At 39.4% G+C, this 19,136-nt stretch overlaps 2 protein-coding genes across 5 annotated transcripts; one reads left to right on the top strand and one right to left on the bottom strand.

Annotated features, from left to right (window-relative positions):
* Positions 1 to 315: 315 nt before the first annotated feature.
* Positions 316 to 4,711, bottom strand: galk2 (galactokinase 2). Its single transcript, XM_004567679.2, has 11 exons — positions 4,573 to 4,711; positions 3,670 to 3,906; positions 3,502 to 3,590; positions 3,094 to 3,217; positions 2,861 to 2,954; positions 2,593 to 2,739; positions 2,282 to 2,380; positions 2,012 to 2,164; positions 1,564 to 1,774; positions 1,104 to 1,305; positions 316 to 598 (listed from the first exon to the last, which is right to left on the bottom strand). The coding sequence occupies exons 2-11, from the start codon at positions 3,717 to 3,719 to the stop codon at positions 391 to 393; spliced, it is 1,377 nt and encodes a 458-aa protein (XP_004567736.2). The 5' UTR covers positions 3,720 to 3,906; positions 4,573 to 4,711; the 3' UTR covers positions 316 to 390.
* On the top strand, positions 4,557 to 18,421 carry cep152 (centrosomal protein 152). Of its 4 annotated transcripts, XM_012923700.3 has the most exons (28): positions 4,624 to 4,760; positions 4,888 to 5,050; positions 5,160 to 5,277; positions 7,197 to 7,306; positions 7,436 to 7,496; positions 7,638 to 7,925; positions 8,288 to 8,435; positions 8,742 to 8,882; positions 9,219 to 9,358; positions 9,613 to 9,813; positions 9,949 to 10,096; positions 10,197 to 10,288; positions 10,385 to 10,548; positions 10,656 to 10,857; positions 10,970 to 11,074; positions 11,160 to 11,290; positions 11,384 to 11,512; positions 11,589 to 11,889; positions 11,982 to 12,239; positions 12,796 to 12,927; positions 13,006 to 13,659; positions 14,024 to 14,099; positions 14,250 to 14,417; positions 14,522 to 14,606; positions 15,196 to 15,278; positions 15,441 to 15,597; positions 15,685 to 15,788; positions 16,191 to 18,421. In XM_012923700.3, exons 3-28 carry the CDS (start codon positions 5,188 to 5,190, stop codon positions 17,003 to 17,005), a joined length of 4,983 nt encoding a protein of 1,660 aa, XP_012779154.3. In that variant the 5' UTR covers positions 4,624 to 4,760; positions 4,888 to 5,050; positions 5,160 to 5,187; the 3' UTR covers positions 17,006 to 18,421. The 4 variants fall into 4 exon arrangements, with proteins under 4 accessions (XP_076742002.1, XP_012779154.3, XP_023009334.3 ...); XM_076885887.1 differs by lacking the exons at positions 4,624 to 4,760; positions 4,888 to 5,050 and adding an exon at positions 4,557 to 4,575; XM_023153566.3 differs by lacking the exon at positions 4,624 to 4,760 and having other exon boundaries at positions 4,781 to 5,050; positions 14,253 to 14,417.
* Positions 18,422 to 19,136: the final 715 nt, after the last annotated feature.

Here is a 19,136-nt window from a genome sequence, read left to right as displayed (position 1 = left end):
TTTCCATTGATGCACATGGAGAGAGGGTTTTGTTTGCCTTTTAATGTTAGTGTCTGAAAATTTAATATAGATGAATTTTATACAGCACAAGTTTGTTTTGGTTGTTGTTGTTGTTCTCACATTTGCTTTCTTTTTGTTTATGAGAAAAATGTGCAGACAGACAATGACTTCTCAACAAAATCTTACATTAGAACATAATAAAAAAAAGAACATGTTTGAATGCACCCCGGAAGCAAATTTTGGCCCTTATTTTCCAGCATGATCTATATAGAAGAAAAAGGTAAATTTATCAGTCATCATATCATTAGTCACAAGTGCAAGAAAAACCCATTTATTTCTGAAACTGAAACTGAATGACTGCAGTATAAAATCAGAAATGGATTATGAAGATCACTCCTCGAGGAAAATTGCAGCTCCACCACCTGGCTTTGACACAAACAGACTTTGTTTTTCCATCGCTGCCCTGCGTGGATCAGGGAGGTAGTATTCTTCTCTAACAGCTTGTAAGAAAGACTCCACCTTTTTACTGGGAACCATGGAAACGGCACAGCCTCCCCACCCTGCTCCTGTCAGGCGGGAACCCACAGCCCCTGACTTCCTGCAACCACGAGAAAAAACAAAAAGACAACATATTTCAGTATAGTGCTAAGTATGACACTTTAATACTATTATTCCTCTAGGAAAGATGTGAGGAAGGAGTTGCACGTACATCTACAGTCATGCTAGTGGTGTGAGGTTCTACTTACTGTAAGCACTCAGCAAAGAGCTAATGCTAACACGAGTAGAAATCATACAGCCCTTGAATGACTAAGTCCATCCTTACTGCTTCCAAAGGAACTGAGAGGGCAAGTAGCAGCCTGGTTCTGCTATTCTGATGCACTTGATTAATTGATTGTCTTTTATAATTAGAACTGGGACACATGAGAGACTGTATGCAAACTAGATTATAGTTATAGTTATTATATTATAGTTTGCATTGTGCATTTTTATTAATTGAGATCTTTTTTTTGGTAAATGAACCTAAATACCTCTAAACATTCATTGGATAACATCCAGGTTTCTCTCCCAGGCTGTGCAGTAGTGGGTTAGTTTGCAGTACTCACAGGCAGATATCAACTAATTGGTCCAGTTCAGGGCAGCTGCACTCGTAGAGGTCTCTGCAGCTTGCGTGGCTTTGGTTCATCAGCTCTCCCAGTAGCCGCGTGGCATCGGTGGGTTCAGAGTCACACACGCTCTTAAACTGCAGGACTCGTGCAGCTTCCCCGTACACATGTTTGGCTCGTTGGTGAAGCTTGAACTGCGTCGCTGAGAAAAATAACAGGAAAAGTGTTCCAGCAAAACCCTTAATCTTAAACCTGTTTTCATGAAACTGGAAATGAAAAAAAAAAATCTAATGTGATGGAATAACCAAATACTTGACTATCAGCAGAAAATACTATATTAAGAGTTGCTTAGTATTTACAAGAAAAATGTTCTGAAAGAAAGAAATGTAGCTCATTTCACTCGGGTAGAAGAATTTGGTTGGCTGGAAATTTAGTTCACCTAAATAAAGGTTTTACTTACTGTCCTGAGTATTAGCGCTGAGCAGCTCTGTTGAAAACTGCTCCGAGGTGATGCCCAGCACCTTGCATATCTCCTCTCGGCTGTAAGGCTCAGGATGCAGCACCTCGGCCACCAGAGCCAGCATCTCCTCCAGGGAGGCCTTCAGCTCCATCTGAACATGAGCCAGCTTCAACAGCCTGCTCGAGTCCACACCCCGCGCCTGGGCCAGCATCTGAGTACACATCCACCGTGATGTTAACTTTGAATATTACAAACTTATCACACATGTTTAAAGTTTAAAGCGAAGCGTGAGGCTGTTCATCGCTGTGTTCTTGGGTTAAATGTTGTGCTCCGTTGCCTTTGAAAGAGCACACGAGTCAAACTAAATTCAATATTAAATTGAACCTCGGGAAACAAAACAACATATATAACAGATATTTCAGGAATGCATCATGGCAACAAATAGCACCTTTGTGGCAATCCGACACTCCACCACACGGATGTTGTAGTGAGAAGAAGCAGCTTTGTTCATCTCCACGCAGCAGTTGGAAATCACAAACACGGCACCATCAGGGAGTTTGACATCGGTAGCACGCAGGGGCTGGAACTCGATCAGCTTTGCCTGGCAGACAATTCAAAAAGTTTAGCCAGCAATACTGAAGTTATAATTTGTTTATTTAGTGTATTTTAGATGTGCCATATTCGTTAAACACAGGTCAATGGCGGTCGGGCTACATACAGTCCCTGCCTCTGCCAGGAATGAAATTGACTGGTCCATGCCTCCTCCCTCTGTGCCAATGTATCGCTCGCTTTTGGCACAAATCTCCGCAAGAGCCACCTGGTGAAATACAAAGTTTTCCTTGTTTAAGCAACAAATCCAGGAGAATGTCTAACTCATGAGGATTCACATTATAACAAATTAAAAGACAATATGGATTAGGAGTCATATTCTTTGTGATTAATTGTTCATTACCTGTTGAAAGCATCATTTTTGACTATTAACAAAAGAAATTAATACATGTTTTTGGTTTGGTTACAAAGAAGCTTCACCTTGGAGAGGGACTTTTGGTTTGCCTCCATTGTTACGAGGCCAGAACAACAAACTAAGGCACTAGAACTGGACAGGCCGGAGCTCGGAGGGATCGTTCCATCTACGACACAGGACATCCCCGCTAAATTGTTTAGCCCAAACTTCTCCTGAAAGAAAAAAAAATCTAAATGTATCATGTTACGACTTATGACGCATTTAGTACATGTTATAGTGTTCATTTTTTGCCATTCCATAATTTAAGAGTATAGAACTCATCACAAAGCTTACCTGAATACCTTTAACCCCACAGAGAAAATAATAATACCACTGTGGATCGTCTCTATCTATGGCAATTTCCTCTGAACACGACACACTGAAATCCCTGTATAATGACAAACAACAAGCTTTCTGAGAACACACACTCATAATGTACAGCTACCATTGAATAAATTACACAGGCCAAAAACAAACAAACAAAAAATATATATTTGGGGCCGTTACTATAAGTGTTCACATCTCACTTGTATTTAGGATTTGCGTTGGCCAGCTGGATCTTCCCTGAATCGTTCAGTGACACAGCTGTGAGGATATTCTGCTCGATGGCCATTGGAAGCACAGAATAGCCACAGTAATCAATATGTTCACCTGTTAATGTGACAAATATGAAAAAACGTATGTGACAGACCGTGTTTGACTGGTACCACTAAAAAAATTCCTGGATAAAAGCTGCAAACAAAATCATAATATTACCACAAATGTTTTACTTTGAAACAAGGTCAAAATATTAAGAACACCCACTGGCAGAACTACTATTATCTCCAGAGGATATATGGGTATACACTGTATTTATTCAACAGATACAAAATAGATGGAGCATATACAATAATGCAATCAGTATACAACACATGCCACACAAAGTATGAAATTACCTATTAGGTTTACCCTTCCAGGTGCAAATGCATAGAAGAGAGGAGATTCCCCATACTTTGACTCAAAGGTTTCTTTTAAGTTTTTCATCCTGCAAAATGACAAGAAAAGCAATTAAGTATCATAATATCATACTCTGAGAATCACTGCGTAACCTCGTTGCTTCTCACCTCTCGTTAGCAGCTATCTTTGTCTTTAACTTGGGCGGGTTTGTGGCCATTTCTACCCGTTTTAAAGTAATTGTGAGTCCACTTGTTGTCAGACAGGAGAGCTCAGAGCTTTCACATATCCGGGTTTAGATCAGCTGACTGTCACAAGAGGCTCCCGGATACCAAAATGCTGAACTCTGGTCGGAGCTCAGCTGAGTTTAGCGTCTGTCTACAAAGGAAGAGCTGACTCTGAAGCAGCTGAGGCAGCAGAGGCAAAATGCGGAAGTTAATAGACGGAAAGGAGGCGGGTCTTATGAGTCGACGTCCACAAATCTGAACGGAGTAACTCCATATACTGATGAGAACGGTCATTCATAAATTTGATGCACAAAGTTTCTTTTTTTTTTTTTTTTACAGTAGCCTACTTTAAATTAATTAGCTTTAATGTTAACGTCAATGAACTTCAGTAAAAAATAAACAAAAACAAAAAAAGGTAATTAAAATAACAGAAATGTAATGCCATATTTTTGTGATCAAATTCCCAGGTTCGACTAACCTGATTATAATATCTATTTAGTAACCCTGTTCACGGTTATCTTGAAATTAGTTGCTATGTCACTGTTTAACCACACGATGGGAACATCAGATTGCTTTTTAAAAATGCCAGCGATGACGAAGTTTTCATAAAAGTGTGGCTTTGTTTGCACTTAAAAATTAATACATGTTGACCATGAATAAAAAAGGAGGAAAGAAAAACAAAAAATAACATGAAAGAGCAACAACAAACATAACATTTTATATATAATTTCCAAATATTCTCGATAACTACATTACCCATAATTCTAACGACTTTGTTACCATGGACACGGGGTTAACTAGCTCCGGGGTTCTCAGCAAGAAAAGAAATCTTGTAAATAGCTTCACCTGGTATGTTTTGTTACGCCAAAAAGCATTTAAATTAATATTTTCGTGTCGGTGAATTAGCGTCAGTTGTGGTGATAATGAGTAAGTCTGTGTGCAATCAGATTCTTAAATCTGCTCTGTCTCAAAGAGCCTCAGTGGTTTGGCGCTGCTAACGCGCGCGAGTTTTCAAAGTGGGCGAGTCTAACGAGGTACGGCTAGCAGGAGTTAGCTTTGTTCGCTACAAAGTTAGCTTCCATCTTAAATGTTCGTAAACTGGCCTATAATTTGGCATTAAACCTGCGTGTCTTATTAAACGTGTTGGGCATATGTTTCCAGAGCTCGGCTGGATCGTTTGTTTGGCATGTCCGGGTTTACCGCTGGCTAAAAAGCCTCACTGTTTTGTAATAAACAGTGCAGCATGGCTAACAGTTAAAGCTAATACTCAATAAAGGGTTACGCAGTTCAGCAAAGGAGACATCTGGCGTCTTTTAACTAACGGGTAAGCTTTGATATATATTTCTAGCTGATATCAATGCGTAATTTTAGTTAACTTGAGTTTTTAACTGCTGTCAAAGATAAATTAAGTTTTGTTGTTCCTGTTTTCCTAGGATCCCCTAAACGACCAGGAGGGTGTGCATGATGTCTATTGATTTTGACAGTGCTGCTCTTCAAACCCAACACGATGAAGAGGAATACGACCAAGAGGACTACGCCAGAGAGCAAGAGGTGCAACACTCAGATCTACAGCTTTTCAGAATTATTCAGATAACATCTGTCTGATAGTTGTGCATCCAGTTGTTGGACTGAGTTCACATTCGGCATGCACCCTGAATTTCTTAGGATATTTACAATAACAATTTGATGGATATTATTTATTTACTTTGTTATTTAGTGCCCACTTAGCTAACTGAGAAAGCATATTGTGAAAACACGATTTGTCTTTCGGCTCTTCATCTAATTGTCTTTAAACATATTTAGCCAGCTGACTCTGCTTGTTTCATCGCGCATTGGCTACAGCCATCATAGTTGCTGATATCAGTCAACACAGTAGAAAGCCTGTGCATGTTATTCAACATGCAAGAACACAACATCATGTCCAGCTAATGCTAAAATTACAAAATGATAAGAAGCCATTATTTATCTCAGCTTACTTTACATTTACTGTCACTGTGTACAGTGATTGTATGTTTACCAAATTGGACTACTACTGTTAATCTTACATTTCTCTTTGTGAGTTTGTAGTGCTGTCTGGGGAATCATTGACAAGTGCATTGTTTGAATTTCACAAGCACTGCCTGCTTCACAGTTACTCACTGTTATTACTCACAACTACAATCTGTTGTGCTGTGAGCTTGAGCTATTATTGGCTCAAGGAAAAGGCCTCCTTCCAGGTGTGTCACACTGAAACCAGCTCAGCCCTTTGGCTTCCCCACTTTCTATTTGGGTTACTTGGCTTCAGGAGAGAGAGTGAAGAAGCATTTGCTGATCTTATAGAGCTCAGCATAATGGGCTTTAAATAGTATTAATTAAATTGATTTTCATTTCATTTATTTTTATTTATTCTTTTTTTTTCTTTTTTTAGGCTATAACCTACTTATAATACACTAGCTCGTTATGGATAATGTCTGCCAGCAGTAACTGGAATGTTTCTGCTCCAGTTAACTTCGCTATATGTTTTGTCTAAACAATGGAGGTCTTTGGGAGGCAAACAAGACAATACCACAGGGAGCCGACAACATGCCAGGCACATTTTGGATGTTTTACACAGAAGGCCTTCTCTACAGGCAGATTAGGCTGGGGGCTATCTCGTGGTTTCACAGCTAAAGTAGAAATGCCTTTTCAAATTTTGTTGACTGTGTAAGTGGGATAATATGGGTCCTTTGGTTGTGGACACAGTGGAGGATCTGAGGAGTATTCAGCGGTCCTTATGGGAAGTAAGTCCAGCTGGCTCTGCTTGTTTCAACACACATGGCTGTTTGTTATGTAACTTTGGTTAGTCTGTTACTGAAGAGTTTGGGTTTTTTGTGTCATTTTATTTGTAAGAGTCAAAATATTAAACAAGGGTACATTTGAAAAGCCTTAATGAGAATCAGTTTTATGTCAAAGTAAATTTACACATATGGGTTCTAAACCAGTGATTAACTCAGGAGTAAATTCACCCATTTAGGTCACAAAATACAAATACTGCCATATGAGCACAATGTGCAAATATTTAAATAGTAGACGTTTTTTTGCCATATAAAGATTGGGCTACACTGTGCAGTGCTGTGCAAAATACAGTCGGAGAGTGCAAATACTTCCATGATTAATCATTTAATCAAAGTTTATCCTTAAATCTCATATGCAAACACAAAAAGCTTCTGAAAGTGTTTTAAGGTATAGCCTGAGTCATTTTGATTTAGTAAATCTGCACAGCATAATGTAATGATATTTAATATAACAAGTATTTCTCAAAACTGCAGCTAAATAATAAAAACACACTGCATAAGACTTTTACAGCCTTTTAAGCTGTCAGTGATTGCTTAGCTCTGGTGTTTTTTTCCTCTATCTTTGTTACTTTATAACTCAGTTGCGAAGCAACCATGGTGACTCATTTCCATGTGCTATTTTCTCTCTTTCTTTTTTTTTTTTTTCCTTTCTCGCAGCTGCACAAGCTGCTCACAGACCTGCCTGATGACATGCTTGAGGACAGCATTGACTCTTCCTCCCCAGAGCTGGATTACACTGCCTGCAGTAATAAAAACACTGGCAACAGGTAACACATGTTGCTGCTGATGACACTATTGGTAATGTCACATTTCGAGAACTCTGGGTGTGGTTCAAGACAAGCAGATTTGTTGTCACTGCAACATTAGTTATCATTTGTTGTGCTTTCTCTACTTAGCCCACAGTCCAGCTGGACTCGGCAATGGTCTGATCATCCAAGGCCAGCCCCTCATACACAGGTAGAGTGTTAGTTTATGTTCAGTAGTAGATTTAGGGGCCTAGAATATTTTTGCCATTTAAAAAAAATACAACTCATAAATGGTGCATACAAAAAAAGTTCAAAAGGGAAAGAATCACTCTCTGTTATTGTCTCTCTAAAGAACTATGACGAAGGGTTGAACAATGAGTATGCATATAAGGACGGAGCTGCTCGTATTAATGGACATCGGAGTCCTCCTCAAAGTCAACCACTGCCTCACACCTGGAACCAGGATCATCAGTTCACACAAGCAGATTATACATGCACAAGCATGGGCACAGACAAAATGACAGAGACCAGTGATTTTTCCACCGAGTTTGAGTCTAAACCATACCCTCAGGGTGCCAGTAATCATGTGGAATATAATGGAGAAAGAGGATACATAGACAAGCAAAACCACCAATTTCAAGTGAGTGGACCATTTAATTTCAAAAGCGTCCAGAAGGTCGTAGCTGTTATTGTGCTGTTCTTTCCTTTAAAGTTTTAGGTCTTAATGCCTCCAAATCATTTGAATAAATAGTAACATGAAAGGGTTTCTAGTATTGTTTTTAAAAAAGCAGCATTTTATTCCAAAAGAATCATACATTACTTGTGTGTATGAAGTTTCCTCAAATGTCATTTTAAATTAACATCTTGTTATCTGGCAATTTGTAGTTTGTGCATTTTTATTTTTTTTATGTTTGTATGTTTTGTTTGTGTATTTTGTGTTTTTTTTTTTTTTAAATACAGCAACATTTTCACTACTTTCATACTATGTTTCTATGTTTAAAGTCTGAAGTATGTGACAGAGGTGCAAATCAGTACAAGGTGAGCTACAATCCTCATCATCCTGCCCATCAGCCAAACATGTTTAAGCCACAGGCTGCTCCGCAAGGTCAGTTTGACCATCTGCAGAGAGATTTCCTTGACTCGACACAACGTAAGTCTTACTTTCATTGACTAAATAATATAACTGAGTACACTGACATGTAAATATAAACTATTTGATGAGATGTGTGCCTGTTTCGGGACTGCAGGTGGAGATTGTCAAGTAGCTTAATCTGTTACAAGGCATTTTTTTTTTTCTTCTAGTTGTATGCATAGTCTAGCTGTACTGCAGAAAGGTGTAATTTGTATCGCCAGTGGTTTTAAAAAACAAACAAACATAAAACGACATTGCTTAAATTGAAAATGTCTTCACAATTAAAAATGACTAAAATTAAACACTAAATGATCTTTGTTTCAGAAAATGCTGACCGGGAGCAGCTTGCCCAGGTGCAGATTTTGAACAAAGCTCAACAGAGGCAAATTGAAGACTTGGAGCGAAAACTTGAGGATTCACGGCGTAACATGAGATACCTCGAGCATCAGTTTGTAATCGTCAAAGGTATGTTCAACTTTAAATGAGGGACATCTCACTTTGTTGCAGTACTTGAACAGTGATGTGATTTTGGAGATTTCTTTAATACTTTCAGGAAGAACATTTAATGTTGGTACTTAATTTTTTTTACAAGCATCATAATAATAATAATAATAATAATCCACTCAAAACCTTGGGCACTTGGGACTTGAGAGGGATTGTCAGTTTATATAACTGAGATTAGTAGAAGGAAATGTAAGTTTTTCTTTAGTTGGTTAAAACGTCTGCCCCCTTGTGGCTGTTAGTGATGTAGCACTTCTTGCCAGATGTACTGATGGTCCTTTTAAAAAATATTGTCCATAGATGAAAAGGACGGCCTAGCAGTAAGTTTAAGGGAAGCGAGTCGATTGATTGAAGAAGCCAAGGAAAGAGAGGTCCAAATGCAAAACAAGCTGAAGGCAATGGAGCAGCAAATACAGATCCTCACTGAGAGAGACCACGAGGTGTGTTCTGTGCTGACAAACACTGTTTTCATTCTATTTTCTTAGTTATTTAATGCTAAATTTAAGACAGTAATAATATTTAAGTATAACTATTAAAGAAACATGCGTTTACAGATTTAAGAATTTAATATGAAATTTTGCATACAAATGTGTCTAAACCAGCTCTGCTTACTGAAACATGATGCATGACTGAAACCTTTGTATGAGAATGCTTCTTTTTAGTGTATACAGCAAAGGTTTTCTTTTGTTTGCAGAACATGAAGAAACAGAGGGTGGCAGATGCTGCGGTAGACAGCATGAAGCAACAGATGTTGGAGCTTCGCCGTTCTGACACGCTGTCCAGAGCGTGGGAACAGCATGACAGAGACCTTGCCGTCATAAAGGAGAAGCATGAGGCTGCTCTGTTAGCCCTGCAACAGAAGCTGGACTCTACCTCTCAGGCTTTGAATGAACAGGTCTGGAGTTTTATTGACATAGTATTAGAAAATGGAACAAGTTAACCATAAGTCCATTGTTTGTCATCAGACAAATTTTGATCATATTATTATTATTGTTAAGTCAGGGTGTGTTTTTTGTTTTGTGGCTTCCAGCTTGATATTGGTCAGAAGTTACGGGAGCATGTGAAGCTGTTGGAGCGCCAGAGAGAAGAAGAGCAGCTGGAGAGAGCCAGAGTGGTGAATGCACTCACTCAGCGTCTGGAAGAGAGTCAACAACAATGTGCCAAGCTGCTGCAGACAAGTGTGTGAACTCCACATGAACATTACTGAGCAGCTGACACCCACATTACCTTATTCTTGCTCACATTTAATTGATCTAATTATCTGTTTTTTATTTTCAGATTCAGTGCAAGAGATGAGTCAAATGCAAATCAAACTACAGCAGGCACTGTCAGCCAAGGCCCTGAGTGAGAACATGAACAAAGTTTTACAGGTTTGTCCTCAGATTTTTCTAAAGCACAACTACTTCTGTGACTTCTGATGAACAAGCTGCACAAATGTTTTGTGTTTTTCCATTTTCACCCTAAAGGAGGATATGGCTGATCTCAAGGAGCAGATCGCTCTGTATGAATCTGCAGTGAAGCACGGTGTCATTGTGATAGACCTAAGCAGCAACTCGGAGAACCAGCTGTCTGAATCCTGTGTGGATTTGGGGTTGAAGAAAACAAACAGGAAAAATGGCACACTTAATAGGTAACCGTGTGAATACAGACCAGTCATTGTGATCTGTATCTCTTCCCCTCTTGGGCTGAACTCTCCAGAGTAACCTTTGGAAACACATCTTTCTGTTGTTTTGTCAGTACTGCTTTGGCTCACCTGTCAGACTCTAAGCTGCCTAAGGATGAGGCTTTAAGGTTGCTACGAGTAGAGATGCAGCGCTGCCTGGGTAGTTTAAAGGGGAAGCGGCAGAAGATCAACCAGCTGCAGGAGGAGCTCCAGCAGTGTCAGCGTCGAGTGAATGAAATGCAGATTGAATTAGATGAAAAAAAACTTAACTCTGAGGTGAGCGCTGACTCCTGAAAATTGTTACTTTTCTAAACTTTGGTTAATTTTATAAAAGGACTAAAAGTGGGTGGGATTAGGTGACTGATGCAGACATTTTTGATTTACCCAGATGAAAGAAACCAGCCAGAAGAAACATCAAGACATGACTGGAGACTCTCAAAAAGAGTTGATGAGGTTACAGGAGGACAAAACACACTTGCAGGAACAAGTGGAGGTGGGTTGACGTTTGTTGCCAGACTAATCATGTTCTTAGTTTTTTGGCTAAGTCACAAAAGACTGTTGTCTTCTCCAAACTGCAGCTGCTAGAAAAGAAGAATCAGGAGCTGAAAGAAAACGAGGAAAAACTGAAGTCTGCCAATTCTGAGTTGTGCACCAAAATGAGGGAAATGATCCAGGAGCTCGACCAAGAAAAGCAAGAAGCTGCTGAGAGGTAAAGTTGACTCTTTCTCTTCCTCCTCTTTCTTGGGGCACGTGTATTTTCCTGTTATGTGTATTTATAAGTATATGTGCTTCTTTTGCTTAGATCTGAGCGGATTCATCAGCAGTACAGGAATGATGTGGTTAACAGGATCAGAACAGAACTCATGCTGGAACACGATGCTCAGGTAGAGCGGCTGACGACACAGCACCAGCAGCAGCTTCAGCAGTTACAGTAAGTCTCCTGCATCTCATGCTAAAAATATAGTTGATTTCAGACTTTTGTGGATATTTTTCTATTTTTTCCACAGAAGCCAGCTCTCTGAAGCTAATGATAAGATGCTGGCGGTACAAGAATGTTACATATCTGTCTGCAAGGAGAAGGACTTGCTTGAAGAAAGCATCCGCAGCAGAGAGAAGGAGGAGAAGTTGATCAGAGAGGAGAGTGGCACAGCTATGCAGAAGCTGAGAAGTGAGCTTGAGGCTCAGCATCAGGCCTCAGTTATGGAGCTGAAAGCTGTCTGGTCCAAAGAGAAAGAGGCTGAGTTCCAGCAAACACTGACTTCTCATTTAGCTTCCACTGAGGCTGCATGGAAGGAGGAGTTGCAAAAGGTATGACTATTAAAATGTATTCCTATCTCCCTCATTCGACTAATATTGGTTTCATACAACACTTATTTTCTTCTGTTCTACTTTTTATACAGATGGAGAAGACCTGGGCCCAGAGGTTGGAGGAGGCTACAAGAGAGGAACATCAAGAGGTTGCTGAGACAAGCTGTCAGACAGATGAGAATGAGGTCAGTTGGACAATTTCTGCTGAGGAGTTGGACTCCAGGCTCAGTGCCCAGAGACAGCAGCTGCAACTGGAATCTGAAAATGTCAGAAGGAAAGCTGTGGAGGAAGCCAGGAAACGAGTCCAGAGAGAGCTGCAGGAGAAACACCTGGACGACATGGCTAAACAAGTCAGTGCGTTTTTGTTTTATGATTGTATTTCAAGAGAAATATTAAACATATTTTAATGGTCATCAAAATACATGTGCATGTGTTTTGAATTATTAAAGTAGACCTACTTTAATTTGAAAAGGCTTGATGACTGTCAAGTGATTGGGCTGTAACCAAACAAAAAAACCCACCAGCAACGCAGTTTGAGGTCTTTGGCTTTGTTTTTGTGCTACGATCACAGGCTGATAGACTGATTTGGACTAGCATCCCGTACAGACCAAGACTTTGGTAAATAATTAAACATTTCACCAGATATCGACGCATTAAAAAAAAAAAAAAAAAAAAAAATCACCAGAGTGCGGAATATGACATTTCAGACCCTTAAAGTCAACTTCATCTATTTTAGGTACAGAGATTTAAACCATCAATTTTAGTGTATATTACTCACAAGACTTGGTTAAGTTATTTTCCACCATTATGTAAAAATGTTTATATCATAATGATAGTTCTTTTCCTCTTTGACATGATTATTTGATTCAGTTAATGGACATAAAAATGCGTTTGTGTTTGTTTCAGGTTGAAGGGGCAGTAACCAGAGCCTATAATCGCTGGATTGAGGATCTCACTTCACTGCCAGAATATCAAGCTGCTCTACAAACTGAGAAGGAGAAATGGGAACAACTGCAAGAAAAACACACCCAACAGAAGGTATGAAAGAGTTTTTGTCCTTTATTTGAAAGTGTCACTGCTGTTGTCTGGGTTTATATATTTATTTAAATGTTTTAGGTGTCCCAAGCCCTGAAGGAGGCGGAAGAGCAGTGGCGCAGGAAGCACAAGAACCAGCAGGAGGAGAACGGCTCTGGGCCACAAAGGATGGAGGAGCTGCAAGAGGAACTGGCAGCCCTCCAGAGCCAGCTGGAGCAAGTGACCAGAGAGCAAGCTGCCTTATTGAAAGCTGAGCTGGCAGGAGCGAGAGCAGCCTGGAACAGAGACAAACAGCAGGAGATCACCATCATCCAGGCCCGCAGTGAGCAGGTATATCAAGCCAAGCTGCAAGAGCAGTGCAAAAAGCTGGAGCAGGCTGTATTCCAAGCCAGAGAAGATGCTGATCTCCAAAAGAATGAGCTGCTCCTACAGATGGAGGCCAAGCTTCAGCAAACTGTGAGTGCTCGTGAGGAGGAGTGGCGATGCCAGCATGCAGAAAAGGAAACGATCCAAGGAAAGCAGATAAGAGATGAACTACAAGCAGAGCTTCAGACTGCACTCGCAGAGGTCCAGGCACAACTTCTCAGGAATACCAAAACGGATCATCAGGGTACTGAAGACACTCGGAGGACCAGCGGGGCTACATCAGAGGCTACAATAACACACATCATCCAAACTTCATGCAGAGACATAGTCCAAAGAGCAGTAGCCCAGGCTAAGAAGGAATGGAAAACAGTGAGTTGTTATATTTCTAAAGAATATATAAATGATAAATGTATAAATTAAGTTGGTGTGCAAAAGGAAAAGATTAGAGTAGCCAGAGAGATGAGTAAGAAATGTCATCATTTTTATTACAAGTACTGCTATGAATGATTTGTACAGCACGTGTGTGTGTGTGTGTGTGTGTGTGTGTGTATATATATATATATATATATATATATATATATATATATATATATATATATATATATATATATATATATATATATATATATATATATATATATATATATATACACACACACTATTTATTTATTTTACAGATTTGTCTTTTATTTAGAAAGTTTTTCATCTGAAGCTTTCATTTTTGATCCCACAGATGACTGAAGAGAATTTGAGCCGTGCTTTGAAGGAAACGCAGAAACAGCACGAAGGAGAAATAAAGAAAATGCAAAGTACGCAATGAGCTCCTCTCTAGCAGGACATGAAAATGTTCTGCTTGTATATCAACATGACATACTCTGTTCATTTCATGAAATGGTTGGTATCAATATTATATGGCAAGGTTTTTTTTTCTGTTTTTTTTTTTTCTTTTTCTTTTTTAGCAGTCTTATCCCAGCAGAGGGAGCAGTGTCATTGCAGGAAGGAGTGCAGTGAAACTGTAAGTAAGCTGCAGAAGAAGAATCAGGAGCTCCAGAGACATTTAGAGAAAACCTGTCGACAACTCCAGCACAGCGTTAGAGAGCACAAAATTGCCATACAGCATCTCAAAGGTAGTGCATTTAAAAGACCTTATTAAGATTCTTTTATAAGATTTTTTTTTTTTTATGAGCTGGAACTGCATGTGTGCTGACGGGTTAAGTGCTATCTGTTGTAGATGAGCATGAAAGCGTCTTACAGAGGGCAAAGGAGGAACATCTGCAACAGTTAGAGGAAGTGAAGAGAGCAACAGAATCATCAGGGTTTGTGTTTTTTGTATTTTTGCCTTTAATTTAATGGTACAGTGAAAATTGCTATTGCCTTGCTGCACTTCAGTTATGTCAAAAACAAGTTGTTTCATAAATCTAATGCCTTTCAGAGCTACGTATTCAATTAGACCTCTCAACAAGTTTCTTCGGTTTGATCTTTTAATTTACAAGTTTAATTTCTTGAGACAAGTCGCTCCAAGATGCTCCAAGTTTATTTTAAACTTGGAGCATCTAAATTATCTTGGCATCATAATCTGTCAAGACAATTTAGATTTTAAAAAACCATAAAGAAAATAAGAGATTTCAAAGCTACTTCAAGGGACTGTTAAATGCTTCTTACTGTGGGACCGCTTTACCTGATTTATATTAAGAAAACTAAAAAAACAAAAGAAACAAGGACTCTTCTGTATGTTAACACTCTGATAATTTCTGAACTGCATAATTAGACATGGCTTCATTAATCCCCCACTGGGGAAATTCACTTGCTACACTGTGTCAAAATGTTTACTGAATACAGTAAAATACACAGAGATTAAAGACAAAATATGTATTTAACCAGGATTGTTGACTGTTTTGCTTGCAGAAGTTCTGGTCAGCAGCAAAAGCTTCAGCAAGGCCTGGAGGAGATGAAGCAGCAGTACCTGATGACTGTGGAAAAGATCAGAGGTTGGCGTTAGTGCCGGGGGATTAAATATGCATATCTTGTCGTTTGTTGTTGTTTTTGTTTTTGTTTTTATTTTAAATCATGTGTCCCAAAAGGTTGATTCTGTTCATTTGGATGTTGCATTTTTAAGTAAAACAGTGTTTTTTGGGGTTTTTTCCTTTCAGGAGACATGCTGCGTTACCTCCAGGAAAGTCGAGAGCGTGCAGCTGAGATGATCCGCAGGGAAGTGCAGAGGGAGAGGCAGGACACTGCTAGAAAGATGAGGCGGTATTATCTGACCTGTCTGCAGGAGTTATTGGAAGATGGAGGAAAGACCGCAGGGCAAGAGGCCATAATTATCCTAAACTTGTTTGCTTGGTTCATCATGGCTCCTCTTGTTAATTGTATCGATTTTCCTGTCTTCTGCAGTGCTGAAAAGAAAATAATGAATGCTGCAAGCAAGCTGGCAGCCATGGCCAAAGTGCTGGAGACTCCAATCAAAAGTAAATCAGCAAAGAACCAGAGTTTCCAGAGTGAGTGCTAATGTGCTAAACCATAGGTGTCAAACTCTGGCCCGCGGGCCAAATATGGCCCGCAGCCTAATTACATTTGGCCCGCGAAGCCATACCAAATTATTATCAGAGCTGGCCTACTGGTATTATACAGCTAATATATATATTGTTTAGTATTAAGCTTTGCTTGTTCCATATTCAGTTTTTCAGCAAAACTTGTTTGAGTCCATAAGAAAAGATTCATTCTTAAATCTGGAGGAAGATTTTTTTCCAATAAATATTAATGTTAGCCCGCGACCTTGTTCCAGTTTTGAATTTTGGCCCACTGTGAATTTGAGTTTGACACCCCTGTGCTAAACTGTTTTACTGGGATTTTTTTCTCACCATGCCAGTGTGGTTTGCATCTGTGTTTTGCATTGACAGGATGTTCAATGGCTGTATCCACCACTGGCTGCCTTCCAGGTAGAAACGCAGGTTTCACTAAGAACCTGCCAACCCTCACTGAGCTTCCTGACTTCAGGACAGAAGAGAGATGCCTCAGGGAAAAGACTTGTGCTGATTCAGAACAGAATCCAACCGCAGATGTGAGAACTAAACTTTTGAGCCACCTGGACATTCTTGCATCAAGGAGGGAGGAGACCTCTGTGGATGAAGGGATGAAGCCCCAAAATGTTTATACCACCCAGCCGTCGTACAAATCCTCTCATCAAACGGTTTCTCCATCCCACATGAATTTGGTCAATGTGTCTGTGAGGTGTAAGAGCAGAGAGATGTACATGCAGGGAGGTGACTCGAGGAAAGCCGAAACCCATTTGGATTCACAGCGTCAGAGAAAACCTGTCATCCAGGAGGCTCCTGTCAGGGATGAGAAACAGAACGACTGGAGCATGACTAGTGGTGACTCTGACACAGACTTCCAAGTCCCCAGACTGTCCTACTCAGGGAGGAAAGTGGAACCAGTGAAACCCTTTTCTGTGTCGGCTGCATCAGCCAGCAACATAGGGGAATTCGGCAGTCACAGCCCTGATGTTTCTGACCTCACTGTTTATAATGAGATTTCTAAGAAGACTCCTGACACAGAGACATTTGTGCATGCAAAGAGGAGTGTGCACAGAGAGCCTACTCCTGGCTCTGAATGTGAGAAGTTGCAGGAAGGCTGGTCAAGGCCTCCGTTTTCTGAGTTGAGGCAGCGCCAACAGGACAGTGGCTTTGACAGTCCCTTCTACCAACAGAAATAACAAGCGAAGGGCAGACATGAGGTAAAGTTTCAGTTAGCTCATCAAATGGTGCCTTACAGTGTCAAGTGTTTACATTATATAAAATTTTGTCCTGAAAGTGCTTGAACTTTGTGTTTGTTGAGTTATTTGTTAGGCAGAGTTTGATCTGTTGGCAGCTTTTTTTCTTTGCTTGGTGAGGAAGATGTGAAGGCTGATGATTGTACTTAAGTATGAAGCTACAGCAGCTGAAAATTAACTAAACTGTTAGTTTGGCTCTAAGTCTTAACAAAATCGGTCTGCTCACATGTTTGAAGCTTACAGAAGAGGATCTGGCATTAGCCATTGGGGGGGAAAAAAAAAAAAAAAATTATATATACATACATACATACATACATACATACATTTTTATTTTTGGGTGTGTTTCTTCTAGTTTGTTTTTTTTTAATTCTGGGGGGAAAATACTCATGACCCTCTCCAATCTGGCCTTGATCCTCATCTGTATAAACTCACCAATTAACATGTGATCTTTTGATGAAATATTAGTAATAGTAATGACAAGTTGTGGGCCAGAAAAGCAGACAGGTGAAGACCTTCGCAATTTCGCAACAAATGTCGCAACCTGCCGTTTCATATTTACAAAGTACGTATGGAGGAGGTTCATAATTAACTCTGCGGAAAGTGAATATGTATGTTTAGTATTGAATTATTGCATTGTGTAAACAAACGCAGGCTGCATCTCATATAAGGATTTAAATGGCAAAGTCCAGTGAAGCAATGGACCTTTTTTTTTCTGTTTAAAACGTTTTCAAGTCTCCTTTTGTAAGTGACACTTATTTAAATGTCCCTTTAAATATCTGTATCTACAGCAAAAATCACATCAAAATATGGGAGCCACCCAAGAGGCCTGTCTGTGCTGTAACTTTAAAACGTTTCTGTATTTCTAGCACTCCAGGAAAATTTATTTCAACATTTACAGATCTGCAAATGTTTTGTTTTTGTTTTGTTTTTTTTAAATCCACATTTATTAATCTGCACCCAGAGATCGCACACAGTATTTGTTACACATTTACAAATCTGAGTATACACACACAGACTGAAGAACAAACAACCTTTGACACACATTTGAAAATAATTGTGCTACGGTATAATCTAGTACACATTGTACATTTATTTCGGTCATAGGCTGTAACTGGCACACAGGAGTTCACTGAATCAGAGATACTCAGTCAAATACTGGATCCTTACTGGGTCACATCTTCTCAGTCTGGGGTTAGGTTTTTTTAAAACCAGTCAGTTTGTGTTTTTTACTTTTAAAAAAAAATGTTTATATATAATGTTTGTTTTTAAGATCTGCAGAGCATAATTATAAATGTTTCTATATTGTGTTTGTGTATATTGCTTGAAATCTTCCTTTAATAAATCTTATTTAACTGAAAACTAGGAAGCAAATTTATTATGAAAGCTAAACCTTACAAGCAAAAAAGCAGCTGATCTATTATTCCTCTTTATTTGGTAGATATGTGAAAATGAATAAACATGAATCTATTTACATATATTAATATATTAAACGCAGACATTGTCCATGTTTAGACAATGTTTTTTTTTTTCCTTTTTCAGATGTATCAGCGAGTGCAGGACTTACAAATTTACAATGATTTTTGCTTTTGTCTATTTGTCTACACCGGCTCACTCCATTCATCCATTCATGTCCAAAACTAGCTGCTTGTTCCCAGGGATTACAGATAAAAACGAACTTTTAGCTGTTTCCACACACCGGTATCATGCAACTTGATACATGTACATGTTCCACTACCTATTGATAGCAGTCATATGGTAGCAGTGCCCATCTACATGCACTTAAACATGCCGATACAATCAAGAAGTTCAAACTGAGCAGAATGGGGAAGAAGGATGATTTAAATGTCTTTGAATGTGGCGTGGTTGTTGGTACCAGACAGGCTGATCTGAGTATTTCAGAAACTGCAGATCTACTGGGAATTTCCATCACAACTGTCTTTAGGTCTTGCAGAGAAAGTTCTGAAAAAGAACATATCCAGCCATCAGCAGTTCTCTGGATGAATATGTTTTATTGATACAAGAGGAGAATGACCAAACTGCTTTGAGCTAATAGGAAGGCAACAGTAAGTAAAAA

The sequence above is a fragment of the Maylandia zebra genome, linkage group LG7 (genome assembly GCF_041146795.1).
Source record: "Maylandia zebra isolate NMK-2024a linkage group LG7, Mzebra_GT3a, whole genome shotgun sequence".
Lineage (NCBI taxonomy): Eukaryota > Metazoa > Chordata > Actinopteri > Cichliformes > Cichlidae > Maylandia > Maylandia zebra.
Note: the sequence above shows the minus strand (reverse complement) of the source record. Positions and strands in the feature narration are given on the sequence as shown.